Raw genomic sequence first — 27,748 nt, 5'->3', positions numbered from 1 at the left:
CCCCTTTGAAATAAGATGCATTCAGATACATCATGGAACTTTACCTTTGCAAGGATTAGCTTTAACAGGTTTGCAAAAAAAAGTAAGATAATGAAAAGTTGAATTTTTCACATAAAATTTATGCAAGGGATCTTCCCTCAAAAATTGCTTAAGCAATTAAGGAACAGTGGTTATATACAGCTTGGGTCCCTGGAGCCCATACATGATGAGGAGTACCATCTTAGAGAATTTCCACGGCACCATCTCCTCTAAGTGTACTAGCAGCCTAAGAAGATAATGGTTGCTAGGACAAGGTATACAAACTCCAAATAGTTTATATGGTATATGGTACATATTGTACCGTAGGCGATATCATGTCAGGGTCACAATCTTGAAAATGGGAGGCGTGCCATCAAAAAGTAACGTGATTTCTGGTCAAACAAACCATACATGCCATCAGAAAGCCAAACCTAGGAGGAGAACACGTCAAGAGGTGTGAACAGGCAAGGGGAGCAGTCATTACTTCAAAGCTGTGATTGCAAAAAAATTTGCTTTCAATGTTGTCCCAATGAAGAGGTGTCCTCAATAAAAGAACCTCACATTGATTTGACAGAAGCCTCCTGTGTATAAATGGTAATCAGTGCAAACTCTTGCATTTTGGGAGAGATTAAGTGTGTAATAAGCTGAATAGCAAGAAGGCTAACCTTGAGTAGGTCAAAAACTTTCTCCGCAATGTACTTCTGCGCAATTGTCGCACCTTTCTGCTGCACTTTATCGGGGTGCACACACAGAGTGGCTTTCCTGTAAGCTTTCTTAATAGCTGCTGCAGTTGAGAGATCAGCAGGCAACATAGGTTGCCAGCCACACTCTGGCCATAGAACCTGCCAGGATACACCCAAACATTGATCAGAAAAACTCAGGAATTGAGAATTTTCTTTAAAAGCAGGGGTGGGGCTTGGCAAGCAGGACATGTACATATTGCAGACTGCAAAGCAACAGTTGTAAATTGCCTTCCTTTCCAGCTGCCCAACTCTTGATTTCCTCATCCAGTATCTCTCCTGCCCTCTGAGATATAGTGATGACCATAACACAGTCGTTCAGAAGTTCCCAATCTAATTTGCAAAAATAACTAAAGAATGGTTTTCAAAACAACATCTTCAAGCATGAATAAATGTCCAAGGAATAGAGCAAATATATTGTCTGCATTTTCTCAAACATTCTCTTACATGTCTTTCCATCTGCTCCCTTTGACTTAGCAAATCACGTTGCTTTTTCTCCTCCAAAACTTTAGCCTGAAACAACTTCCTCGACTGTGAGAAAAAGACACGACCTCTCCACTCATACACCATTGCTCATGCAGCACTCAAAACATTGGTAGGCATGAGACAGAGACCGCCCCTTATCCCTTTATTCTTTCGTTAGCCTTGGTCCACAACTTTAGGCATGCTTTCATGTACAATCAATTTGGGTACGATTTCAATTGTCCTACAAGGAAGGACTCCCAATCCCACCAAAAAACAAGAGAGCAGGAAAGACAGGTAGACAAAAAGGAGGCGCCTACTTCAAAACTTGGGCTACTAGTCTAGAACAAGCACCAAGTTGATATTTTGGACAAAAGCTCGGCTATTTTGGTAAAAAGGGAAAAAGCATTGCAAATATGGCTAATCGAGTTCATTAAAAGGGGCTGAGCTCTCTGTCAAAAAGCATGCGTCTATTTCTTCAGCAAGTCGGACAGATCTCTCTCTCTCTCTCTCTCTCTGCAGCCGTTCAGGAGCTACAGCCGACAGTTTTCTTTTCTCTCTCTTGCCGCCATACCGAGGCAGCAATCGGACAGCCCTTTTCTTCCTCCCTGTTGCGCTAGCCGGACAGCATACAACTCTGCCTCTCACTTGCACAGGCCATACATGGGAGTACAGTAGCTCACCCCTCCTCTTCTTGCACAGGCCGTACTGAGGAGTATCAGCCGTACTGCACTCCATCTCCTGCATACGCTGGTCGTACAGGGTTTAGCAGCAGTGCAGCATCCTCCTTCTCTGCTGATGCTGGCCAAACTGATGCTGAGAACTATTCATGTGCCTGCAGCCGTACATCGTTGGTCCACACATGTGAAGTGTAAGAGCTGATTTGAGGCTTGCTTTAGGGGCTTCTCTTTGGTGACTGTTTCTCGGCTATTTGGAGCTGAGTTGTTTTCTCTCAAGTATCTGTGGAAAGATCTGGTGTTGTTTACACCCGCACCTTGGTTATTGTAAAAGCTTCTCATTCAAAAAAGAAGATCCTTTGGGGGGGGGGGGGGGTTGCTCCACTGTACTATCATGCTCTATCTGATTTTTAAGTGTTGGTCTATTTATCGCTCCGTGTCCCTCGTTGTGACATGTGGACATTGAATTGCGACCAAAAGATGGAGAAACTGTATCGTGTTGAAAATATGAAGACCTCAGTCTTCGTAAAAGTAGCCCCCGGTGTTGTGAAAAGCAACCCATGCTTGGTAAGAGAAAACTGGGGAATGGATAGCCTTTACATCAAAAGCCAATTCCCGGTGATTGGTATTCTTTAATTGTGTGCACAGTAGAACTAAGGACACTAGACACTGTACCTCTGCGAAGCATTTTTGGATGCCAAACATGGGGCTGGCCCATCTTTTAGTCCCCAAGAAAGTGTCTAAACTGAAACACACATACACATGCACCACAAATTACCTTTGCAAATCATATGTGCATTGTTTTGCTTTTGGATAAGGGAGTTATTGAGATCTCCAGCCGGGGTGGCGACTGACGAGATGTGACATGCAGGAGATTAAACCTGGAGCTGCACTTCATCCAGTGAGAGTAGTGTGTCACTCATGGAAGCGCTGGTATATTGATCCCAACCCTCCAAAACCCGGCCCCATGATGGTGACTCGGTCTTCTTGGTGTTTATGGTTGTATGATGGCTGTGCCATTAGGTATCTTCATTGGGACCCTACTGAGTGGTAGGGGATTGATGCTGCCAACCCCATGAAGAGCTTGCCTTTTTTCAACTACATTATTGTGTGTAATGCTCGGCTGCTCTTTTTTGGACAAATCCAAAGGACTCCCAGTCTTAGACCGCATTGGGAGGCGCATGACATTGCCCCTCCCATCAGAGGAGATTCTGGAATAGACTCTGGCATGCCAGATCTCTTACATCTTCTGGCTATTTTTACCTGGTGGGCTCCCTACTAATCAGTGGATAGCTATCTTTGTTGCTGATCCAGCCTCACCCAGATGTGCAGAACCTTCAGAGACAGTAAATCATTGCTTATGGGAGTGCACAGCAGCACAGAGGATCTGGGTATCTGTAGCCCAGCTCTTGGGCAGATTGAGGAGAGGTCTAATTTATGCTACTAGGGTGCTATTGCTTGGTCGGCCTTGCCTGGCCCACAGATTCTTTGAGGGCAAGGATTCTGATCCTATCATTTGGTACGTGGAGGTGTGGCCAGAGAAGCACACTTTTGGATATTCCTCAGTCATAGTATGCACCACCCTCGCAGAGCATTGACACCACTTTGGGAGATCATGCCAGCATCACAGCATGGCAAATTCGGAAAGCCAAATGCCCAGAAGCTTTGGAGGGCACTCATCTATATATGATGCTCAGTGTATATGCAGCATATGGAGTGATATTGTTCACACCCTTATGGCCACATGGGCCCGCACACAAGGTCAATCTAGAGTTGCGCAGGCGAAACGCAACCTGTTTATGAGAGAGTGGGATCATGGTGTTTTTCTCTTTGGACCCCATGGGACTGTCTTAGCAGCATAATGCCCTAGATTGGTTGAGATCTCCCTAAATTCTGGGATGAGGATTTGTTTCACTCATACTTAATAGAAGTCTCTTTCTTGCAAAAACAAATCATATTAAAGAAAATATCCTTTAAAGTTTAAAATCGTATGACAAACAAAAGTGCTTAGTATAGACAGCTGGATAACGATGCATCCCAAAACACATGATCATAATCCAGGTCAGGACCGAAAGAGACACTACAAGGCCTAGTAGTCTATAGGTACATTAGGTCTCAACTGTCCATAAGTTTGACGGCTGAGATATTGTCTTAACGATTACTATCAGGTCACTCAGCATCTATGCACAAGACTAGGCTTAGTAGTGTTATGGCCATGCTGACAACACAAGTTCTAGAGGTAGCTAAATTAAGGCTTTGCGATTCCATAAAACTGCTGCTCCTTACTGAGCTTTTTTTCTTCCCGAAAACAAGATCCTTCTTTTAGTAAAAGAATGAATCATCTGGAAAGCCCAGATTACTGAAGTAAAGAGGGGACCCCTCCATGACTGGCCGCTCTTGGGGGGGGATTACATCTGAGAGAAGGACACTACATCCGAGAGGGGGGGAGGGGGAAAAACCACACTGGAGGCCAGCAAAGCCAAAATATACTGCCTTTGCCACTGTAAAGGTAGGGACAAAACTTTAGACCATATAGCATACACAAATTGCTAAGACATACCAACTATTTTGGTTATAATATATACCTTCATAAGGTCAGAAAAATCTGAACTTATGAATTGAGAGATTTGAGAAAGAAATAATATACCTAGATGAATCCAGGAACATGCCCAAATTCACCTTTTAGGAATGTGCATGTTATATACTCATGGTAGTCAACCCACAAGACTACATAACTATCAACTCCATTATGCATAGTATGGACTAGATACTACGACACCCCCACTAACGTCATCAGTGCCCAATAGTGGGTGTAGAACTCTGTATCAAGATATGCTCTCACACACGCACTCCACACACACACACACACATAAGAGCATATATTCACACAAAGCCCTTCGTACTGAGTTTATGTCAAACCTCCGGAGATGCAAGGGCCATAATGAAGCCTAGCACTGAGGGAAGTAGCAAATAGAAAGAAATAGTACATCAAATAAGTAGTTGATAGGGTAAATGCACCGCTAAAGATAGAAAGAATAAGCACAATATCAACTAAGGACAAAGACAACTAACGTTCCTGAGAAAGAAATAATAGTGAAGAAGGACAAAAGACAAAAGCAAAGCATTTGAAAGATCAAAAATAAATAAACTAATAAACCTAGCTACTAAGGAGAAGAAATCAAAAGATAATATCAAACGAAGACTTTTAATTAAGACATTAACAAAAAAAAAAACCAAAAAAACAAACAAACAAACAAAAAACCCAAAAAAAACCCCCCAAAAAAAAACAAAAACAAAAAACAAGAAACAAGAAACAAGAAAACAATACAATACAGTTTCATGAATGAAAGAAACTTTAAAAAATAAAAAACACACACACACAAAAGCACACACACTTCTTCTTAGTAAGACCTTAAACCTTCTGAGCTGAGATACTAAACAACAACACAAAATAGCGAAACAGAGAACTGTAAACTCTAGACCTAAAGCACTTAAGAGCCAGAACCAAACATTAAGCTAAACTTTAAAAAAGACTTCGACTCAAAAGTGCAACCATTAACTCCAATGTCTGTCTGAACATGAAGTGTAGGTTCATCAACTCTATCATGCATAGCGTGGACAATAAGCTATAACATCCCTACTCACATCATCAATGCCCAAGAGTAGGTGCAGGTATGTATAAGGTTAGTCCAAAAGAACATGCTTTATAAAACCAGCGAACTGAGTTTCTCACACTCTCCGGAGGTGTCAATGTGCACAAGCATGTGTAGTCCCCTGTATATGATTACAACAATTGCAAACTACACCTGAATTAGTAGCTAAAGCATGAAGTACAGCCATAATTCTTAAAAGGATCATGAAAATTGCTTATATAACTTCAATTAGTTTTACACCACCACCTAATCATAACGCCAGGCACAAGACATACCATACGTGCATTTGTCCGACAATGACGATCCCATCTCGCCTTCCTCCTCTCAAGTGTTTCTCCCACAATCTCTTGAAAACTGATGTTACCAAAAGTACCTCCTGCAAAAACAGCATTTCACCTTAAAGCCAGCCTGCTCTGATAGAAGTTCCCAGTGCTGTACTTAGCTTCACATGTGCTCAAGAAGGAGGGCCCTTCTAAAGTTGCTTTTTTGGACACAAACTGCCAATACACAGTTATGATTTGAAGAAAAACACCCTTACTGGAAAATGATGCCAAATCATCGCGTGTACTCGTCATTGATGACACTCTTTGCAACTCTGTGACGCTCCTTCGTTGAGCATTACACCAAGAACTTGAAAGAGAATCCTGTGCAGTGATAGATATTGAATGTAGGTAGTAAGACTTGTCAATAGCAACACGACTATGAAAAAAGGGGGATCGCATGCCTACACAAGGGGAGAAAGTGAAGACAAGGGGGGGACGGGGGGTGCATATCTAACCATGGCTTTATGACTTTGCCGAGGTGTACAAAAACCTGCCTGTTGTTGCTCCCTTGTAACAAAAATGTCCTCTTCTATTACAGCTTTCTCTGGTCCTTTCTCAGCATCACAAGCACACCTTCTCTGAACCTCTGTATTCATTTTCTCAAATAAAAAATGCCCTTCCTTGGGCGTACCTTCAGTGGCTGCTTTGTAACTAGCAGACCTTGCATAAAATTTTGATGTTTCATCTTCAACTGGTCCTTCAGACGCATCTTGTGTGGATCCCAATTCACCTGCAACCATACCTGCCCTCTCTTGAATCATTGCTGCAGCTTTTTCACGCACCTCTCGAGTAGCTCTTTCGACATGCTGCCTAGCTATGTCCCTTGTCCTCTCCCTGTCTGTTTCATTTCTCCTCATGTTGTGTTCACAGCATCGAACTCTCGACTTCTCACGTTCTGGTTTCGAGTCCCTCACAAGTTCTTTGTAATACTGCTCTATTCCTACATTACCTTTCATGTCATTGACCTCTTTGTCCTGTTGATTTCTTTGTTTTTCTCTGAGCTTCTTTTCTACCATTAACTTTGCTTTCTCTCTGGCTTCTATTACCATTCTTATCTTTGCTTCAGCCATCTCCATAGCATCTCTTATAGCTTCAGAACCAACAGCATCTCCTATAGCTTCAGAATCAACAGCATCTCTTCTATCCGACTCTTGAGTGCTTGAAAAGATAACCGAACCAGATACAGAGTTGGATTCTTCCCATAAAGTCTGGCTGGATTTCCCTGACTGATCGTCTGCATGTTTCACAGTTTCAGCTGTATTTTTCAAAGCACATCCACGATCAGAACTAAGTCCTGGGGGGAGCCTTGAAGGTGGAGGGAATCTAGAGGGTTCAGTTGCAAACTTAACATCCTTTATTGTTATCCAAAAGTCATCAACATCCCCTTTTTTCGTGGCCTTCAAGTTGTGCCTCCGCCCCTCTCCCTCTGCTTTCATATTGAATGCAGAGCGAGTACACCTCTGTGTACCGTCTTGATATCTTCTTGAAGAAGAGGCCGTCCTTGCATGAGCACTTCCATGAGGCCCTTCATGCTCTGCCATAGAACCATTCCAGGATACTTGAACATTCTCTTTCATCATGGCAAGGCCTCTTCTCACTGGCTTCACAATTTGGATGTCTTTGGCATCCTCAGCCCCGTCTGATTTAGTCACCTCTTTCCTCCTTAGGATTGTGCTTGCAGTCTTGACTGCTGCAGCTGGACCTGGGGGCATCATCGCAGAAATCTCATCACCTCTGAAAGTTGCCTCTTCCTTGCGCTTGGCGAAAGTTTTATTGTCGCTATCACTGGTAAATACAAGAACTTAATGTTAAACGATTCAAAACAGCATAAAGTCCAGAAGAAAGACAAAACAACTCTGACCTGTAACAAGTACATGAGGAAACCTTTACTTCTGCTGTTGGCCTGGATCACACAACAGAATCCGGGTAAGACATAGTTCAAACTGCCCTTTATAAAATTATTCCCTTCCTTTCACTTTAAAGGAAAAACCCTAGGGATTCAAGCTACAATTCCATGTCTCAAAGTGCAAAACAGTTGTGAAACCATCAAATCATTTGAGGGGTCTATGAAAAAAAAAATCACAAACATAAGTACCATTTGTGGGGAGTGCATTGAAATGGCTGGAGGAGAGGGGTTAAAAAGGAACAGAAGGAGAGGAAGGAGGGAAGCGATTAGCCGAAATCGGTCTACCATAACACTCAAGAAAACACTGCTCTTTATATGGATTAGCCTACCATCAATTGGTGGGTAGAAAATGTATGAACCAGCCTTTTTTACAATTGGGCTTCTTAAGGCCACTGAAACCACAAAGTTACAAACATTCTTTTGATTATGAATTGATGTCCAAGGCTACAACGAAAAAGAAAATCTCAAAGAGCTTCTCAAAACTGTTTAAAATAACCATTCGTGTTGGTCTACAGACATTCACACATCAATGTGACCGACCACAGCCCCTATATGAGAACCAAGAGGCAAGGAGACCAAACCCTTAAAGCAATAGAAAGACAAGCTTGGCAAGCCACTAAGGTTGCACAACTGCACCCATTAATGCAAAGAAAAAAAACACTAGCTATTTCTACACTTAGAACACTATGGACAACCGTACAGTGAATGTTGAAGATGTCAACACAAGAGGCAGGGACAATAATATGCATGCTTCCAATGCTTTACAGGAAGGACAAACTCATGTGGTGCATACCAGGGAACAGGAACATGTGGGACAGCTGTCCCGTTGTAAAGAGAAAATGCAGGAAGGAGAGTCCATAGCCGTAAGCGCTGAACTAACTCGTATGCAGGCTCTTCTTTTTTATGCACAAGAAGAATTGAAGCTCTACCGCCAGGATCCATTGGTGGATGACAGTTTGAAGGCCAAATCATTCATGGATCATGCCATGGCAATGATAGCTCAAGAGTTGCACATGCAATCATGGGATGTAGCACATGCATACTTGGCTCGTATTGAGGATGCCTACGGAGAAAATGGAGCTATCCCACATGTCTTGGTATCCCCACAGGTGGTTGAACAAGAGCACATGTGTAAGAGGATGAATCCTCATACAACGAGAGAGGAACCATCGACGACTTCATGCCTTGCAGATGTACCTTACGTATGATGCATCAAAGGCACTTGCCTTTATTGCCCAGTTTGATATTGCTTTTAGCAATGAGGATTTCACTTAGTAATCCATGATCCGGCATGTAAGTGTTGGGTCTTGGAATCGATGTCCTGCAAGGTGAGCACTTAGACACACACACACAGAGTCGAGCTCAGATACGTGAGATAGTAATGCACGAAAAGTACTCCAATAATAATGATGAAAGTACAAGGTACTAATAGTCCTAGGGCAAATGGTCCAACACAATAGAGTGTGTTCACAAGGGAAAAAACCCCTGCCAACACAAGGTGAAACTGGCCTCTGGTAAAAACCAAAGTGCGGTAGACTAGCAGTCACCCTTCCACTTGTAGTCCAAATAAGAAACAAAATTAACTGGAGCTAGAGTGCCCCAAAATTGAAATGAAATCGACACCTGTTGGCCCCAAAGCTTGGCGCCCCTTTCGGTATTTTTTTATTCAAATTCAATGAGATGTAAAGTTGAGTACAACCAAACCAGCCAAGAGAATAAACCTGTATGTCCAATCTGGCTGCCCTCAAGACCTCTTAGCACAGAGGATTCACACACAGATCTGTGTCCCACAAAAGCAACACTCTGTGCTTCCCTCTGATCAACCAAGACAATTCAGCAGGGCAGCCTTGAGCACACATCTGGCATATCCCATGTACATGGTTCCACAACTCAGTTCACATATACATCCCCTATCCAATCTCTGTTTTCACCCTTTCAAACTGCCATACCCCTCCTCTCACAAGGGGCCAGATAACACAACTCTACAGCAGCAGACATAAGCCAATCGAAAGAAAGAAAGATGGACAAGTTCAGAGCTTACCAATTCAGTGCGTGGTTCTGCACTCGTGAGACCGATCGTACCAGTCTGTACTTGCCAAAAACTGTCTGTACTTTCCTCCTGCAACCACTTGACTGATGCACCAACTAAGCTCTGAAAAAGCTCTGCCTGCAGCTGGAGATGCACCGCCTTACTGTTCAGGACTGACACGTCAGTACCTGCCTGTACTTGTCCGTACAGGTCACCAATACCTGACTGCACCTGTCCGTACAGGACTGTACGGACTGTGCCTGCAGTCGCCTAACAGTTCTGTGCCCGCAATCAACCGCCTGTGTCAGCTAACGTACAGTCGCCTGTACCTACTGTGCGGTACCCTGTCTGCTTCACCTGAACCAACCTGCAATAGAGCTGCAGTCGCCTAAACCAGCAGCCAGTCGACTATGCAACCAGTCCAGCCCACAGCGTTTTCCTTCTCTTCTCTGCACGTAGCTTGCATGCTTCCCCAAAAGCAAGAGAGAGAGAGAGATGCGTGTAACTCCAAAAGTAGAGTTGCCCCTCCCTCCAAAAATATCCTAGGCCCCTTACTTTAAAATTCATTAAAGTTCCTAGGGACCACTTAGGCCTAGGGGCCACCCCAAGGTTCAAACATTAAAAATATTAATGTACTTGGTCCCCCTTCACACTTGAGGATGTCCACACATCATTCCCTTTGTCCGGGCACCCCAAATATGAATCATTTAATATTTATTTTGCTCAGCAACCACCATGCCCACACTTGTGCTGTTCCATTTTCACAGGGTCCTGACATACCCCCCTCTTGAAAAATCACAAGCGTCCTCGATTGCAATCTGGTGATATAGCAAAATATTCAAAGTGAAATGTACAATATGGCAAGATCAGCGTCCCAATCTCTCTAAGCCATGCACATGTAACAACATTCACTGCAAATCAATGGTGTAGTAGTAGTCCAAGTTGTATACCACTGTGAACCATACACAACCACAATATCCAATGTGACTAGTACACATATATCATAGAAGTCCCATAAACAGATGTACTGTCAGCCATCAGTACCTTCGGGTGAGACAAAAACTGCACCAAGCGACCTCTAGATGTCATCTGAGCCTGTCTGTATCAAGGGAGTGGAGGTGCTACCCCCCTCTTGAGCATCAGGCAATGCTCCAGACCCATGCTCTGCTGAACCTGAATGAGCCATAACAAGAGTCGGCTCCAACTCAAAGGCATCGAGATAAAGCTACAAAACCTGAGGTGAATCTGTTAAGTCACCTTCCTCCATCCACTTCGCATCCATCGGTGAATAGTTCTTGAACTTCACAAGATAGCGACGGGAAACTTTGCCTCGTACCTTTCTTTCTTTCTTTCCTTATATGCCAGTATCTGCTCTGGAATAAGAACCTCATCAAGTTCTTCAACTTCCGGCTGAGCCTTATCTGATACATCCTCAGGCACATTCCCACGGAAAGGTCTAAGGAGACTCACATGAAATGCATTGTGAATCCTCCAATGATCTGGTAGCTTCAAGCGATAGGCCACCTCACCAATCTTTTCCAATACCTGAAAAGGCCCATAATAGCGCATACTCAACTTAGGGAATAAGCACTCTTTACCCTTCATCTTCTTGAGCCTAGCCTTTTCAAATCGCAAAAGAACCCAATCACCCAATGCAAACTCTAAAGCACGTCTGTGACGGTCTGCTACTTTCTTTTGCTTTTGCTGAGTTTTCTGGAGTGCCAACTTAACTCTCCGATAAGCTTCATCCATACTCTCCACATACTGATCAGCCTCAAAGATCTTATCCTTAGTGTGCAAAATGGGTGGTACCTTCTTCCCCCCTTCCACAATCTCAAAAGGCGCCTTGCCCGTCAAGGTATGGACAGTGTTGTTATATGTAAACTCCACCAAAAGAAGATACTTTTCCCATTGTTGCTTGTGCTCTGACACATAACACTTAAGAAGATCTAACACTGTAGAGTTAGCCTCTTCCGATTGACCATCTGTTTGTGGATGAAATGAAGATGAAAACTTGAAAGTTGTACCCATGTTGTCAAACAATCCTCTCCAGAATAAACTTGTCATCCGTGGATCACTATCACTAATGATAGACGTAGGCAAGCCATGATACTTGAAGATGTTCACCATGAACAACTTCACCATATGATCAACTTTGATCGTCTTACGCACGGGAATGAAATGAGCCTGCTTACTGAACCTGCATATGATAGTCCAAATGCCATCATTCCCCGTTTGTGTACGTGGAAGATCAAATATAAAAACCATGGCAATGCTCTCCCATGGTCTATCTAGAATAGGTAAAGACTGTAATAACCCTGGTGTCTTTTGACGGTCAAACTTTACCTTCTGACATACGATGCATTGCCTAACAAAAGCATCAACATCTCTTTTCAAGGTTGGCCAATAAAAGAAAGTCTCCATTGCTTTTACCGTGGCGTCAATACCTCTATGACCTACATACGGTGGAGCATGACTTTCAATCATTACCTTGAGTCGCAATTGCCTATCATGCAATTGCGACTCAAAAACACTCTACCATGCATCAACAAAAACCCATCTCTGAGAGTATAGTGCTCATGTCGCTGACCCTCAGACATCTGATCATACACAAAGCTTAGTTTGCGTGAGGAAATAACGCAAGGTCTGATGATCTGTCTGCATAGTGAAATCAGCCCCAAGCAAATAGTGTTTCCATGTAGAAAGAGCATGAATTTAGCCAACATCTCTTTCTCATAAACCTGTAAATGCTTCTCGGCAATATTCGACTCTCATAGGCTATCACATGCCCTTCCTGCATGAGAACTGCCCCAATGTTGTTTCCACATGCATCACACTAGACAACAAAAGCTTTTCGAAGGTCCGATAATACCAATACTGGATCCGAAGTAAGCTTTTCTTTAAGCTTTTTAAAGGCTGTAATTTCCTGATCAGCCCATCTAAACGGAGTTGCCTTCTTTGTTAAGGCATGAAGGGGCGAAGCAATTTCAGCAAAATACCTTATGTACCGCCTGTAATAGGAACACAATCCCAAAAAACTGCGTACATCATGCACGGTCCTCAAATCTGGCCAATTAAGAATTGCTTCCACCTTCGATGCATCCATACGGACTCCATGCTTAGACACAATATGTCCCAAGAAGTGTATCTCTTGCAAGAAGAACTCACTCTTCTTGCCATTAATAACCAGCCTATGGTTCCGGAGTTCTGCAAATGTTGGGGTAAAGGCATTATGCCCACCCTTATAGTGTGTACTAGCCCATAAGTTATAGTACATAGTACACTTAGTACTTTCAAATGGAAGAATTAGGGTTAGGTTTTCATGTGAGAGACAAACACACAGAGAGAAGGGAGAGAGAGAGAGAGAGTTGTGGGGATAAGTCAACTCATGGGAATGATGAGTGTGTGACTCCCCTATCACACATGTATATTGCACTAGTACACATAGTGCACTTAGTACATAAAAGTACTAAGTGTACTATGTACTATAACTTATGGGCTAGTACACACTATAAGGGTGGGCATAATGCCTTTACCCCAACAACCTCCCACTTAAAGGCAAAGTGCCCTTAAGTAAAGGAAAAGAAAAATCAGCATGTACATGATAATATACAAGGCCATATCAAGGCTGAAACTGGCCTCATCCAATGCCCATCAAGTGTCTGCAATGAGCAAACCGCTCCGGAGGCAAACTCTTTGTCAACAGATCAGCCGGATTGTCATCCGTATGAATCTTAACAAGCTGAATTTGCTTGTTCTCTATCACCTCTCTGATGAAGTGATACTTCACATCCACATGCTTCGTCTTTGCATGAAAGACAGGGTTCTTTGCCAACTGGATGGCACTCTGACTGTCACAATGCAACAATGGAATATCCCCTGTATAGCCCAAATCAACCACTAACCAAGATAGCCATAATGCCTCCTTGCAAGCCTCTGTGGCTGCAAGATAGCCATAATGCCTCCTTGCAAGCCTCTGTGGCTGCAATATACTCGGCCTCTGTAGTAGATAAGGCAGTGCACTTCTGCATCCTGGATATCCATGACACAGCACCTCCTGTGAATGTAAACACATAACCGGTAGTAGACTTCCGGTTATCTGGATGACCGGCATAATCCGAATCCATGTAACCATGCACTAATGCATCCTGTTTGCCAAAACAAATGCACATATCCTGTGTGCCCTTCAGGTATCTCATGACACCTTTCACTGCTTCCCAATGCTTCTTGCCAGGTTTGGCCATGTATCTAGAAACCACTCCCACTGCAAATGCAATGTCCGGCCTAGTAGCAACCATGGCATACATGAGACTGCCACAAGCTGAAGCATACGGAATCTTGGCCATATCAGCCCTGTCACTATCCGACTGTGGGCTGTCCATAGCACTGAGTTTCACATATGGAGGCAAAGGAGTACTAGTCTTCTTCCCCCCGTCCATATTGAACCTCTGCAAAACTTTGCCAATGTATTCCTTCTGAGACAAATACAACACATGCTGATTTCTGTCCCGAAGTATCCGCATACCCAAAATGTGATTTGCATCACCCAAATCCTTCATATCAAAGGTCTGATGCAACCTCTTCTTCAAGGCATCCATCTCTTTACGAGATTTCCCAGCAATCAACATATCATCAACATACAAGATGAGGATCAATAGACTACCATCCAGAGCTTTCTTGGTGTATAAACAATGATCTATGTCACTTCTCCTGAAATTCTGGGATTTCATGAATGTATCAAATTTATGATACCATTCCCTTGGTGCCTGTTTGAGCCCATAAAGACTCTTTTTCAGCTTGCATACAAGCTTCTCCTTTCCATTCACTGCATAATCCTCTGGCTGTTGCATATATATCTCCTCATGGAGATCACCGTGAAGAAAAGCAGTCTTCACATCCATCTGAATCAAGTCCAGATCATCATGAGCAACCAAAGCTAATACAGCTCTAAGTGTGGTCATTTTGACCACTGGAGAGAAGATCTCATCAAAGTCCACACCATATTCTTGCTTGAAGCCCTTAGCCACTAACCTGGCTTTGTATCTTGGCTTTGCATCTGGTGCAACTTTGAGCCTGTAAACCCACTTGGCAAAACCTTCTTGCCTGTAGGCAAATGCACCAACTTCCATGTTCCATTTTTGTGCAGAGAATCCATCTCTCTGACTTCATGGCACGCTCCCAAAGAGCCTTGTCTGCCCTCTGTAAAGCCTCTTTATAACAAGAGGGCTCCCCACAGTCAGTAAAAGCATCAAGTAGTCAATCCCTGGAACAAACCTATCAGGGGCTCTGGAGGGTCTTGTGGACCTCCGTATCCAATGAATATCATTTGCAGGTTGCTGTCCAGCCTGCATATCACCTATTGGTGGCTCCTGTTCCATGCCATAAGGCTGAAATATCATGCCCGGTATTTCCTCTAACTGTGGTACATCCAAAGGGATATCTTCTGCCATCTCTGGCTGTCCATTTGGACCATTTTCAGCACCATTTAAGGGCTGGTTTTGCTGCTGTAATGGCTGATTTACAGCCCTTGGTTGTTGTCCATGATGTCCATCATCATCAAAGATGACTTTGCCAGGCTCCTGTTGCCTTGCAGGCTCCTTATACATGCATGTTTCATCAAAAATGACATCATTGCTCCGTATAATCTTTCTATTCACTGGATCCCAAAGTCTATACCCCATTTCACCTCTGTCACCATATCCTAGGAATATGCATTTGTGAGACTTAGGATCAAGTTTGGTGCGCATTTCCCTGCGTATGTGCACGTACGCAACGCAACCAAACACTTTCAAGTGCTTGTATGACGAAGGCTTCCCTGTCCATACTTCCTCTGGCACTTTCCCACCAAGCCTCGTGTTAGGTGACCTGTTTATAAGATGAACGGCTGTCATAACAGCTTCAACCCAAAAACCATGAGGTAACGCAGCATGTGACAACATAGAACGGACCTTCTCCTGAATGGTCCTGTTCATCCTCTCTGCTGTCCCGTTTTGTGGAGGATCATAAGGAGTAGAGAGCTCCCTCTTGATGCCTTTAGCATCACAAAAGTCCTCAAACTGTTTGGACATATACTCTCCACCATTGTCGGAACGCAAGGCCTTCAGTGTTTTGCCAGTTTGATTCTCAACAAGAGCAACAAACTTCTCAAACACTAAGAATGTATCACTCTTCAAACAAAGAGGATAAACCCACACCTTGCGTGTGGCATCGTCAATAAATGACACAAAATATTTTGCCCCTCCCAAAGAAAGCTGAGGCATCTCACATACATCTGATGCACAAGCTCTAACTGAGCATCTTTCTGTCCAAGAGCTTTCTTGTGGGGGCACTGGAGTTGCCTGCCATATATACAATGCTCACAAAACTAAAAACTTGAAAACTTTAGAGAAGGCAAGTAACCAAAACGAGACAATTGCTCCATTCCTTTGACACTCATGTGTCCCAACCGGCTATGCCACATAGAGATTTCCGGCAACTCGGTTGCATTTACATTAGCATGGTGACAAACACCTGCATGCATGAAGTAAAGAGTGTCCACCTTAGAGCCTCTGGCAACAACCAGTGAGCCCTTACTAATCTTCCACTTTCCACGACCAAATGTGGTAACATAATCAGCATCATCAAGCTGTCCAGTAGAAAGCAGGTTCTTCTTGATCTCAGGCACATGCCTGACATCATGGAGCATAAGCTGTGAGCCATCTGAAAACACAAGCCTCACATCACCTCTGCCAAGAATCTTGCATGCATGGTTATCACCCAAATAAACTACTCCTTCATTGCCAGCAGTATACCTGACAAACAAGTCTCTGCAACTTGTGACATGAAAGGAGGCACCTGAATCAATGATCCATGAGTGCATACCATGACCATCTCCTGTAAGAAGTGAATGGGCATCAAGTGAAGACGTGAATAGGACCTCATCCTCACTGTCACCTGCATGTGACACATTGACTTCTTCAATCTTGACTCCACTTTTGCCCTTTGACTTTACATCTTTGGCTTCATCTTTGTCTTTGTCTTTTCCTTTGCCCTTCTCCTTTTGATCATTTTTCCATTTGTAGCATTGCTTTTTGATATGTCCCTTCTTGCCACAATAATGGCATTCCAAGTCCTTTTTGGAGCGGGACTTGCTCCTTCCCCGTTCTTGGCTTTTACCCCTTTGCTGGGATCTCCCACGTGCATTCATTGCATTGGACTTTCCAACAGAGTTATTCTTTCTGTTCATCTCTTCTTGAAGAAGAGCACCCTCAACATCTGCATATGACAGCATAGCATTCAAATTGCTAGTGGCTGTCCTGAATGTGTCCCAACTCTCTGGCAAAGTGCATAAGAGAAAGGTGGCTTTGAACTCATCGTCCATTGCCAACTTTTGATTGATAACCTGGCTGACAATACCATTAAACTCATTTAGATGGGCTGTCATAGACGCCCCTTCCTTCATTTGAAGACCTATGAGTTTCTTCAACCAATACACTTTGCTTGAGGCACTTTGCTGGGCATACAAGTCCTGCAAGCTGTCTTCTCTTCCAAATGCTGAAAAGTAAAGAGTCTGACACAGACAACATGATAGTAGATCTCGCCAGCTCATCCATATCTTCCCACTCTTCAGCAGTAAGAGAAGCGGGCATTACACCCCTTTCTTTGATAGGCTTGTGCTGCTTCTTCTGGAGCAAAACATTATAGCACTGGGTTTGCCAAATATCATAGTTATGTGAGCCTTCAAGCTTCTTGATGTGAAGCAATGAAGAGCTCTCACCTGTGGTTGCCATAGCAATATGCAACCTGTCAATGCCTGACTCCCTGCAAGTGTGCAAACACTGCACCAAAAGCACACAAAGTGCTCACAGTTGTTCTCCCAAAGTTTATCTCCCACTGCGGAAGCACAAATGCAACTCTACTCCCACTGTATGTGATAAAATCACCAAAATCTGGTTGCTGCAGATTTAGGACAGCACCTTAAATGTGCTCTGTTGCCCTTCCAAAGTACTGTACAGCAGTACCAAGTGCTCACCAATGATGTACCAAATCTGTACCGGCAAGTACAGCAGCTGAAATTGAGCCTTTTCCTCACTCAAATCAATGTGCAGCCATGCCAAAACTTGCACAAAGTTGTACCAAATTTGTACTAGCAAGTACAGCAACAATAAATGCTCTCATGGCTGTCCAAATGAGTGAAAATCAGACTTTTACAGTCCCGACCACTGCATACAACAGTTCCGAACAAAAATTGGGCAAAAGCCCCTTGACTGCAAGCTGATTTCTGAGGATTCAAGGCATAAAAGTCTTGCCTGCTGCTTTGCCAAGCTCAACAAGCATAAAATCTTGAAAAGCCCCTTGATTTAAGATCAATTTCTGATCATACATGGTACATTAACGCACATGAAGGCATCCAGAGTCTTCACAATGCTTCCCCCTGGCCACATATACATCCAGTACATAAAAGCCCCTTGATTTACAGGCACATTGAGTGCTTGACAGGCATCAACACATTGCCCAAAGCATCAATTGCGATTGCCTGCATGCAAATCAATCCAATCGGCACAAAAGCCCTTTGATCTGCACTTCAATTTCTGCAATTTAGGCCCGAATGTGAGATTGCTCACATCATACAGCATATATGAATGCCCAATTGCACAAATACATCAAAAGCCCCAAATTTTGACATCCAATTTCCTGCAAATTGATCCTGATTGTGACCAATGTCACCCAATTTTGCCAATTTTGCTCAAAATTTGAGCAATTTGGCACCTGTACCTGCTCAATTGATAATTGTACTTGCTCAATTGCAAATCCCAAAAAAAAATTGAAGCATGTGCCTCTTAATTTCTGATTTTTGATGTAGGAAAAGGGGGAGGGCTTTGTATTTGCTGCTGTGCAGGTGGGCAATAGCTGAGGAGCTCTTGTGGCGCAGAGAACCAGGTTGACACGATGAAGCCACTGGATGGCTGCGAGGTGTGCAGCTGGATGCGACTGGATGCGACTGGATGCGGCTGGATCAATTTCCCGGTGCCAGGATTGTTGTTGCTGTGTTCGTACAGATGTAGCGATGGCCACTAGGCGCACAGACTGCGCCCAGCACTAGTGCGTTTGCTTGGCGGCAGGGCGACGCTAGTGCGTGTGAAACTCTCCATAGCCGCCCGATTTGGCCTCCCGTTTGAGGTCCTATCGCCCACGAGGCTGCGTCTAACGCTCAACGCGTTTTGCTGCAAGCGCACGCACGCGTACACCTGCAAGCGTGTTCGCCTGAGTATGGAGGCTCTAGCACCTGTGTCAAAGAATATCAAGGCATTTTGATCTCTCACTTTGCCCCATGCCCTGCACAACTCAGTCTCTTCACCACCTCGCTGTTCCCCAACAAGATCAGGAACTAACCCTGCAGAAGGTTTAGGTTTCTTTGACTTGGGCTCTCCTTTGGTGTCAGAGTCCTTTTGGGACTTTCTCTTGGGACAATTAAAAGACATATGTCTCTCTTCTCTACAGTAAAAACATTTCCGAGCATCCATCAAAGCCTGTCTCTCCTCAGGAGTTCTCTTGGGCATTGGCAACTTCTTATACCGCTTCTCTGTAGACCCTTTTGCTTCACGCGAAGCATGCCCTGACTTTTCAAATTTCTTGCTCGAGTTCTTACTGCCTTTAAATCCAGATGAGACTCCAATGAGTAACGCATTTGCTGTCATAGCATTCTCTATCATCTGTGACATATTTGTTACTCGAGTCTTTATAAAATAATCACGCACTTCCTTGGGCAACCCACAACAATACTTCTCCACCTGCTCAGACAAAGGCACCGCACGATAAGAAGTAACTGGGAGTAAAGCTTCCCAAAACTTCTTGTTGTAATCCTCAAGATTTTCACACTTTGATGCATCCAACTTGTGCCATGCTGTCATTACATCCACCTCAAAAGTAGATGTGAGCCATACGGAAGAGAACACCTGTTTAAACTGTACCCAAGTAGATGGTGCTATGCCCTGCAAAAGAAGAGTAGACCACCACTGCAATGCATTGCCTTTGAGAAAAGTCGCAGCTTTTCTCACCTTAGAGGACTCCGTGTAATTACCACCAGAAAAAGCAGCATCAAACTTCTGTAAAAAGGTAAGTGCTTTTAACTTATCTTTGGCTCCACTGAATGTATCAAATTTCACAGCAGCTCCACCTTCCTTATAATCCTTCGCCTAACCCATAGGCGTTAGATTATCATAAGGAAGTGGCTTCACAAGATTGCTACCCCCAGCATTCATGCCCATCATAGGGTCAACATTACCAATTCCCACACCTGGCATGCCATACATTCCAACCATGTTTCCAAACATACCATTATGCATACCGGGCTGCATGCCCCCATACATATTTCCTTGCATTCCAGGTTGCATGCCCCCAAACATGTTTCCTTGCATACAAGACTGCATACCACCATACATATTCCCTTGCATACCAGGCTGAAAATCAACTCCAAAAGTCCCTGGCATACCCATGCCTCCCTGAGGATAACCCCCAGTCATGGATTGGAACACAGAGCCACCACCAAAATAACCTGGATGCATAGACTGCTGAGGAATAGATGGCTGTCCGAAAAAGGAACTCTGTGAGTTAGCACCAAAAGCATGTTGCATGTTCGGAAACTGTCCAAAAGATGGATCCTGTGGGAAGGCACCACTATGACCCTGAGGTAGGTTCTTAGAACGCACCTCCTCCTCCTTTTCTGGCTCAGAACGGGATCTCATAAATTCAGCAAACTTCTCACTTTGTGTGAGCTGCATAAACACATCCATTACACTGGCCAAACAATTTTTAAACTGAGCATCATCTTCCTCTTTACTAGGCATATCTTCTGGCTGTGTTACATCCTCATATTGCTCATCATCTACAGCCTGTTCTCCTACAAGAATATCCTCAGATTCATTTCTCTCAGGAGAGGTCTCTTGCTCTTCCTCTTCATTATAAAAATATTCATCTTCTGTATCAGACATGTTGCTGAATTTTTCAGCAATGACTTTCCTCGAGTCAACCACGAGCTCACCCCCTTAAGAAAGTTGATGATGGGTCCCGGCAACGGAACCTTGAAACCGGCCTATGGTAAAAACCAAAGTGCGGTAGACTAGCAGTCACCCTTCCACTTATAGTCCAAATAAGAAACAAAATTAACTGGAGCTAGAGTGCCCTAAAACTGAAATGAAATCGACACCTGTTGGCCCCAAAGCTTGGCGCCTGACGTACAGCCGCCTGTACCTGTTGTACGGTACCCTGTCTGCTTCACCTGAACCAACCTGCAATAGAGCTGCAGCCGCCTGAACCAGCGCCGCCTGAACCTGTACCTGAAATTGTACAGCAGCCACGTGGACCGTACTTGCTGTCTGTACGACCTGTCCTGTTCTATACGAAAACCAGCAACCAGTCGACTATGCAACCAGTCCAGTCCACAACGTTTTCCTTCTCTTCTCTGCACGTAGCTTGCACGCTTCCCCAAAAGCGAGAGAGAGAGAGAGAGATGCGTGTAACTCCAAAAGTAGAGTTGCCCCTCCCTCCAAAAATATCCTAGGCCCCTTACTTTAAAATTCATTAAAGTTCCTAGGGGCCACCCCAAGGTTCAAACATTAAAAATATTAATGTCCTTGGTCCCCCTTCACACTTGAGGATGTCCACACATCATTCCCTTTGTCCGGGCACCCCAAATATGAATCATTTAATATTTATTTTGCTCAGCAACCACCATGCCCACACTTGTGTTGTTCCATTTTCACAGGGTCATGACACAAGGTAAAAGTGCCCATGTGTAAGACTATTCACACCAAGAAATATCGCTACACAATGCATTGCAAACCCTCAATGTCCACTGAAAGGCAGGCTTCTGTGATGCCCAATGATTCACTCATGATAAGGACCTGCAAATGTATTGAGATGACAATGTGTAGGGATAGAAAAGTTATCTTAATAGAAGCTTGATGACCAAAACAGACCATAAAGATGGGTGTCACATTATTGTATGTTGATGCTGAGTGCACTAAAAGAGAGCACGAGGAATGCCAGATTCAACCCAGGGCTTGATTTAGCTCTATTTTTGGAGAAGCTAAAAATTTGCAAAGGGGATTCGATGGCCTAAACAGGCTCTGATTCAGGTGTCCTTCGACTTGGGAGACTTAGCAAATGACAAGGAATATAGGTGTGCAAAAAAAATGGTAAAATTTTGTGTCTAAAAATCTAGCTCTGCAACGATGGCATTGCAGGCAGGCAGACCCGACAGCTCAACCGGCGAAACGAGCGATGCTATGGCGGCAGAGGCGGAAATCCCCAAATCAAAAAATTGATTTAGGGGTTTTCTACTTGGCTACCAGGCAAAGCCTTCGGGAGGAGCACGCGGCGACAAACCCTTAGTGTCGCAAAAATCTGGCTCTGCAATGGTGGCACTGTAGGCAGGCACACCCGACAGCTCGGCCGGCGAAACGAGCGATGCTATGGCGGCAGAGGCGAAAATCCCCAAATCAAAAAATTGATTTAGGGGTTTTCTAATTGGCTACTGGACGAAGCCTTCGGGAGGAGCAGGCAGCACCAAACCCTTAGTGTCGCAGCTGCCGTCGACTGCGACAGATTTGGTTTAGCACCGTCAACAAGGCGACCAGCAACAAGGTAGCAGGGCAACCAGCAACAACAAGGTGACCAGTAGGCAATGCACCAACTCGGCAGGCGGGCAGCGACCAACGAACTGAATGTTGGGAAGCAGCATCCAAATCGGCTTGCTTTGATACCAATGTTGGATCCTGGAGTCGATGTCCTACGAGGTGAGCACTCACACACACATAGTCAAGCTCAAAAAGGTGAGAGAGTGATGCTGGAAAAGTACTCCAATAATAATGATAAAAGTACAAGGTACTAATAGTCCTAGGGCGAAGTACCCAACACACTAGAGTGTGTTTACACCGAGAAAAAACCCCTGCCAGAGCAGAGTAAAAAGTGCCCGTGTGAAAGACTACTCACACCAGAACTTCCCGAACGCCAAAGGCTAACAGTAAGCATGTTCATGACAGGTATTGCTACTCATTGGTGGCTTCTTGAGAAGCTCTCCCAAATCCTGTTAGATCATGGAAAGAGTTCAAGAGGAGGTTTTATGCCTAGTTCTTGCCTCCAAATGCATTGAATGAGATTATAATGAAGTGGGATTGGGTGAAGTAGAATGAAGGGGAAACGATGAATGCATATGAGCACAAGTTTTGGAAAGTGCCTGAGGAGGTAGCCATGCGGTAGAGAGAGGCTTGTCCCGACATACAAGACCTCTAGGGCAAAGTACGTTGCAGCACGCAGGCAATCTAGTGGTACGAAACACCAAGGACGTGGCTGTCGGGGCTTGGCTGAATCACGGCAATTCGGACCTCATGCTTTGGTGGGTGGCTCCTAAATGGAGCCTATAGTTGCATGGTGAGCCACTAGCCACAATCTTTTGCGGTCATGGATCTATTGATCTCATGCGCGCTCTGAGTTATCCTTATGGGACTGCTTGGGGACCTATTTTCTTATTTGTCTCCTTAGTTGGTTTTATTGCTTAGTCGTAGGTTATGGATCCTGGGAGGCTTTACATTGACATCAAAGCCACAACCTGCTTGGATTAAGCCGAGAGAACTCCGAAAGGAGGAGAGGAGAAAATCCATCGCCTGGATCTTCTGGAGCTCAAGATGGGGTGTTTCTTTTCAGCTTTCCAAGGTCTTGGTGGTATGGGACGCTTCAAATGGAAGGCAAGAAGAAACCGGGATTGAGGGTGAAGCCGGGATGGTTATGTATGTGTGTGGTAGCCGTGTTAAACCGCTCTATATCCATGAGAAAAAGCAAAGGGAAAAGCTTGATGCTTTTTTGCACTAAAAGAGTCTTGTGCAAGAGGTTCTCTATCAAGTGCCCTATGTTCATGTGTTTTCACACGTGGTTTTGTTGTAGCCTTATGTTTGCCCTATTCTCCTAGGGTTAGTAGTGTTAGGCTTTGTGCACAGAAAGAAATCGCCAACTCTACACATGCTTTTTTATCTTGGTATGCATGGAAATGGGGCTAATTTGAGACTTTTGCAGACTACCCTTAAAGTCACCTTACGGAGAAGAAAAGGGCTTATGAGTTGAAGCAAGGATAGTCGTGGATCTTGGACATGAAAAGAGGGTTGTAATAGCTCTATCCAGAGCATGTTAGAGAGAGAGAGAGAGAGAGACATTGTTGCGTGCTAGACTGGCCACCAAGACTTGGCAATCCATATGTGTGCGTGGATGCCATGTATGAAGTAGATGTGAGTATCTACTGGCTATGTGTGATAACACAATCTCCGTTCAGTCTTAGATGAGGATTGGAAAAGAGAGTCTTGTGGTTGGAATATTATACATGGCACTAGGACTTGTTTATGCATTAAGTGGCTAGTGTTTTCCGACAACTAATGGAAGATGCCATTTGGTATGATAGTTAAGTTGTGCGGTGTTTCTGTGCTAGGGTTGTTAAGGTAGCACTTATGCACTTAAAGACTGGATGTCCTATTGGGATTCAGCTCTTGGATGAGAGTTGGATTGCCAATGAGCAAATGGATCTTTGTAGCAGGACCTACATGAGGTGTCTTACACTGGCCTAGGTAAGAGGCAATAGACTTGAGTAGATGCTGCACATGTATGTCCCGAGCTTACATAGGCTTGTATCCTTACGCATTCACAAGGACATGAATTGAACAAGAGGAGAGAAGTATGTCACATCCTGACAGGCCAAGGGTTAGGGCTAGGAACATGGACTAACCCAGGTTAGAGTTACGGCTTAGCTAGGACGTGGAAACCCAGAGGGTTCACATGTGGATTAAGGGCAAGGGCACTTGCACTTGCAATTAGTAACCTAGGATAAGGTCTAGATTGGCTAAGAGCTTACAATTAGTAACCTAGGATTAATAATGGCTAAAAGCTTATAAACAAAGCACGAAACCTTCTAAATACAACAAGGACTTGCAAGGTGGGTAGTTTGCCCTAGTGGTATGGGATGCTAGGTTGAAGCCATGGGTTCCAAATAGACTCGCAATGATCAAACCTCAAGCTCACGGGTGGTTCGAGGCACTGAACCTACGATTGGGTGGTAATCGCTAGCCACAATCTAACGCGGTCATGTGATGCATACAATTTCAGGTCTATGAAACCTCGTTAGGGTTCAGTTCTAGGTCAAATGATCCTTGGGCTTGGTCCATGGAGACCTCACAATAGTGACTCAACACCCAATAGAAGAACTACAAGGTAGTGAACCATCACATAAACTAACAAAGCATCCCCGTAGTGTGAGCTCACAAGACGTATCCCTGATCTTATATTCTTGACTAATGAATTGCTTTGGATGGAGGAAAGTTGGTTCAAATGTAGGCTGGCAAAAATACTATGTGGGTGGCGGTCGGGAAGTTGGTTCAAATGAACGATCAAATGATTTACAAATGAACCCAAAAATATTGCTGGACCTTAATAGTTTCAAATACTTCTTTATAGCCATCTCAGATTACAGTTAAGGGGACTCCTCAAGTGTAATGTGAAGTGCAAGAGCCAAATGGGAAACAAACCCAAGATCTGCTGAAGAATTACCCCCTCAACTCTGATGATATCACGATAATAATGGTGAAGGTGGTACAATTTCCAGTAGTGGATCAATACTTTCTTGAACATCAGGCATGTGCCAAACTCCAATGATATCATGATATAATGGTGAAGGTGGTACATTTCCAATAGTGGATCGATACTTTCTTGAATATCAGGGATGTGTCAAACTAGCTCGTGGTTTGCATGAGAAAATTTCAAATGGATTTGAAATGGGTCATAACTTACTGCATCCATAAATTGTGGCATGCATTCCACATGCAAGATCTGCTAGACATGCCACTAAAAATGTCATGATGATGGTGGTGATACAACCCATCATAGTGGCTCATAGTGGCTCAACACCCAATAGAAGGAAGACAAGGTAGTTATGCAATACATAAACTAGCAAAGCATCCCTGTAGTAGGAGCTGACAAGATGGATCTAACTTTGCCAACTTTGCACCCAGATCTTAGGTACTACCGACTTTGCTCTGGATAGGGGGAAAGTTGGTTCAAATGTAGGCTGGAGAAAATGCTATGTGGGTGGTGGGATGGGGAAAGTTGGTTCAAATGTAGGCTGGCAAAATTGCTATGTGGATGGTGGTGAAGGATACAAAAGCTAGGCTAGAGTTAGTACACATAGTAGAGAACGGTTGGAGCAAAATGTGAGTTACGGGCTGGTACACATGAAGGAGGAGGGTTCCTGCAAATTTTTGTGACGGGTCTGTAGAGAGAGCACATACCGTAGCTTGGTGGACTTGGCAGAGTTGGGCACAGCAGCAAAGAGGCTGTGTGTATGCGCCTCTGAATATTCACGGGTTCCAAGCAATTCGTGTGCTGTGGAGAAGCTTGAGTGAGGCCCAAAACCCCCACTGAGAATATCAAATGCAGAGCTGCAGTCTGTCGGGGCTGCGGCTCCGAAAGCCAGGAATCCACGGGCTCCTTTGGTGGAAGCATCAGAGACCCTAGCCATGCCTCTCTTGAACGAGAACTGGGAGGAGAGGGAGGCGAACTTGGGCGGGCCTCCAAAAACATCTGCATAATCCTCCGCTACCGCAGCTTCTGTGGCGGAGGCCACCACCCCTTTCTGGACGTTTCCGGCGCTGCTCTCCGACAACAGATCAGCGTACAGAGACTCCGCCAGGCCAGAAGCGGCGCTCCTCCTAGTCTTGCCACCGCGCCTCCGCCCCGCTGCCCCACTGTCCACAGACAAACCCCCACACACTGCAAAAACAGGAGACTTGCTGGGCGCCATAGAAGCAGCTCAGCTGAGGGAAAGCAAATCAGAAACTGTTCGTCGAATGAAAGGTCTGTCCATCAATGTCTGTGGGAAGCTTGATGATCGAAGTCTGCAAAGAAGTACGCTTCTCTGCACAGAAAGAGAGAGACAGAGAGCGAGAGAGAGAGAGAGAGAGGCGGGGGGTAGGCAGCAGGCGACAACAGATGGCTTGGACTATCGATAACATCGTCGACGTATAAAAATCGAAATTAGCAAAGCAGAAACAGACAACTATCTCGTATATCTGATTCGTTGCTTTACTGCCGTCCGATCTCAAGATCCTACCGCTCGCGTTTTTCCGTCGTAGCTAGGTTTTTGTGCCTATTATTTATTTGGCGTACGTGTCTGCAGGCTTGCCTCTAGTATATATATATTTTATGAAAATTACACCTCACCATATAATTTATTGTCGGCAAAAATATATTCTTCCCCATCCCGCCACACGAGTCTTGTCAATTGGTCGTTACACAATTGATAATGGGCTTTAGGTACGATCCCCCCTTCTTATTAGGGCCTTTGCACATGTATATCATACATATTCTAACTCCACGTCCACATGCATGGGCAGCTCTCTCCATTCTAGAGCATTGAAGCCCCAAACCTATAAATTGGAGCCTCTTCAATTAAAAGAAGGCACTTCTTATCTATCGTTAAGTAAGAGAGATCTCCCCAAAAAAAAGCTCGAGATTCGCGAGAAGTTTCCATAGAATGTTGCTTTTAGTTGACTTGGTTGTGGGTCATGCTAGGTCATCAAGTACATGTTGACGTGGAGAACTCGGTTCACGTTAAGGCATCACAAAAAGCTCCATTAGGTTGAATTAGAGTAAAGTTGTCAATTTTAGTTTATGGATTTCATAAATTTCCATGATTTGTTCATGTATTGTTGAATCGGTAAAGTAGAAGCATGCAAAATCATCTAAAAACAATCAAAAAACACTTAATTAGTTGCATCACGACGCTTAATTAAGATAAGGAACACTTATCAAGTCCAAAAAAACACAAAAACCAAACCAAACTAGCTCTCAGCAGCAGCAGCAGCAGCAGGTAGGAGACATGAGCCTACAGTCCCACACAAAAAGACATGAATCTAGAGCCATGAG

The 27,748-nt window shown here is 44.2% G+C and overlaps 1 protein-coding gene across 6 annotated transcripts; it reads right to left on the bottom strand.

Moving 5' to 3' along the window:
- Nucleotides 1-90: 90 nt before the first annotated feature.
- On the bottom strand, nucleotides 91-26,847 carry LOC147632557 (uncharacterized). Of its 6 annotated transcripts, none has more exons than XR_015267206.1 (10): nucleotides 26,113-26,847; nucleotides 7,735-7,776; nucleotides 6,329-7,658; nucleotides 6,089-6,194; nucleotides 5,826-5,926; nucleotides 1,206-1,271; nucleotides 955-1,044; nucleotides 684-860; nucleotides 503-599; nucleotides 91-410 (listed from the first exon to the last, which is right to left on the bottom strand). XR_015267206.1 is itself a non-coding variant. In XM_086807333.1 (9 exons), exons 1-9 carry the CDS (start codon nucleotides 26,622-26,624, stop codon nucleotides 576-578), a joined length of 2,448 nt encoding a protein of 815 aa, XP_086663459.1. In that variant the 5' UTR covers nucleotides 26,625-26,847; the 3' UTR covers nucleotides 91-575. The 6 variants fall into 6 exon arrangements, 2 of the variants coding, with proteins under 2 accessions (XP_086663459.1, XP_086663460.1); XR_015267209.1 differs by having other exon boundaries at nucleotides 990-1,044; XR_015267207.1 differs by having other exon boundaries at nucleotides 6,368-7,658; nucleotides 26,113-26,841.
- Nucleotides 26,848-27,748: the final 901 nt, after the last annotated feature.

Source organism: Cibotium barometz, chromosome 13, assembly GCF_041138505.1.
Source record: "Cibotium barometz isolate CiBa-2024 chromosome 13, ASM4113850v1, whole genome shotgun sequence".
NCBI lineage: Eukaryota > Viridiplantae > Streptophyta > Polypodiopsida > Cyatheales > Cibotiaceae > Cibotium > Cibotium barometz.
This window is presented reverse-complemented; position numbering and strand designations above follow the sequence as displayed.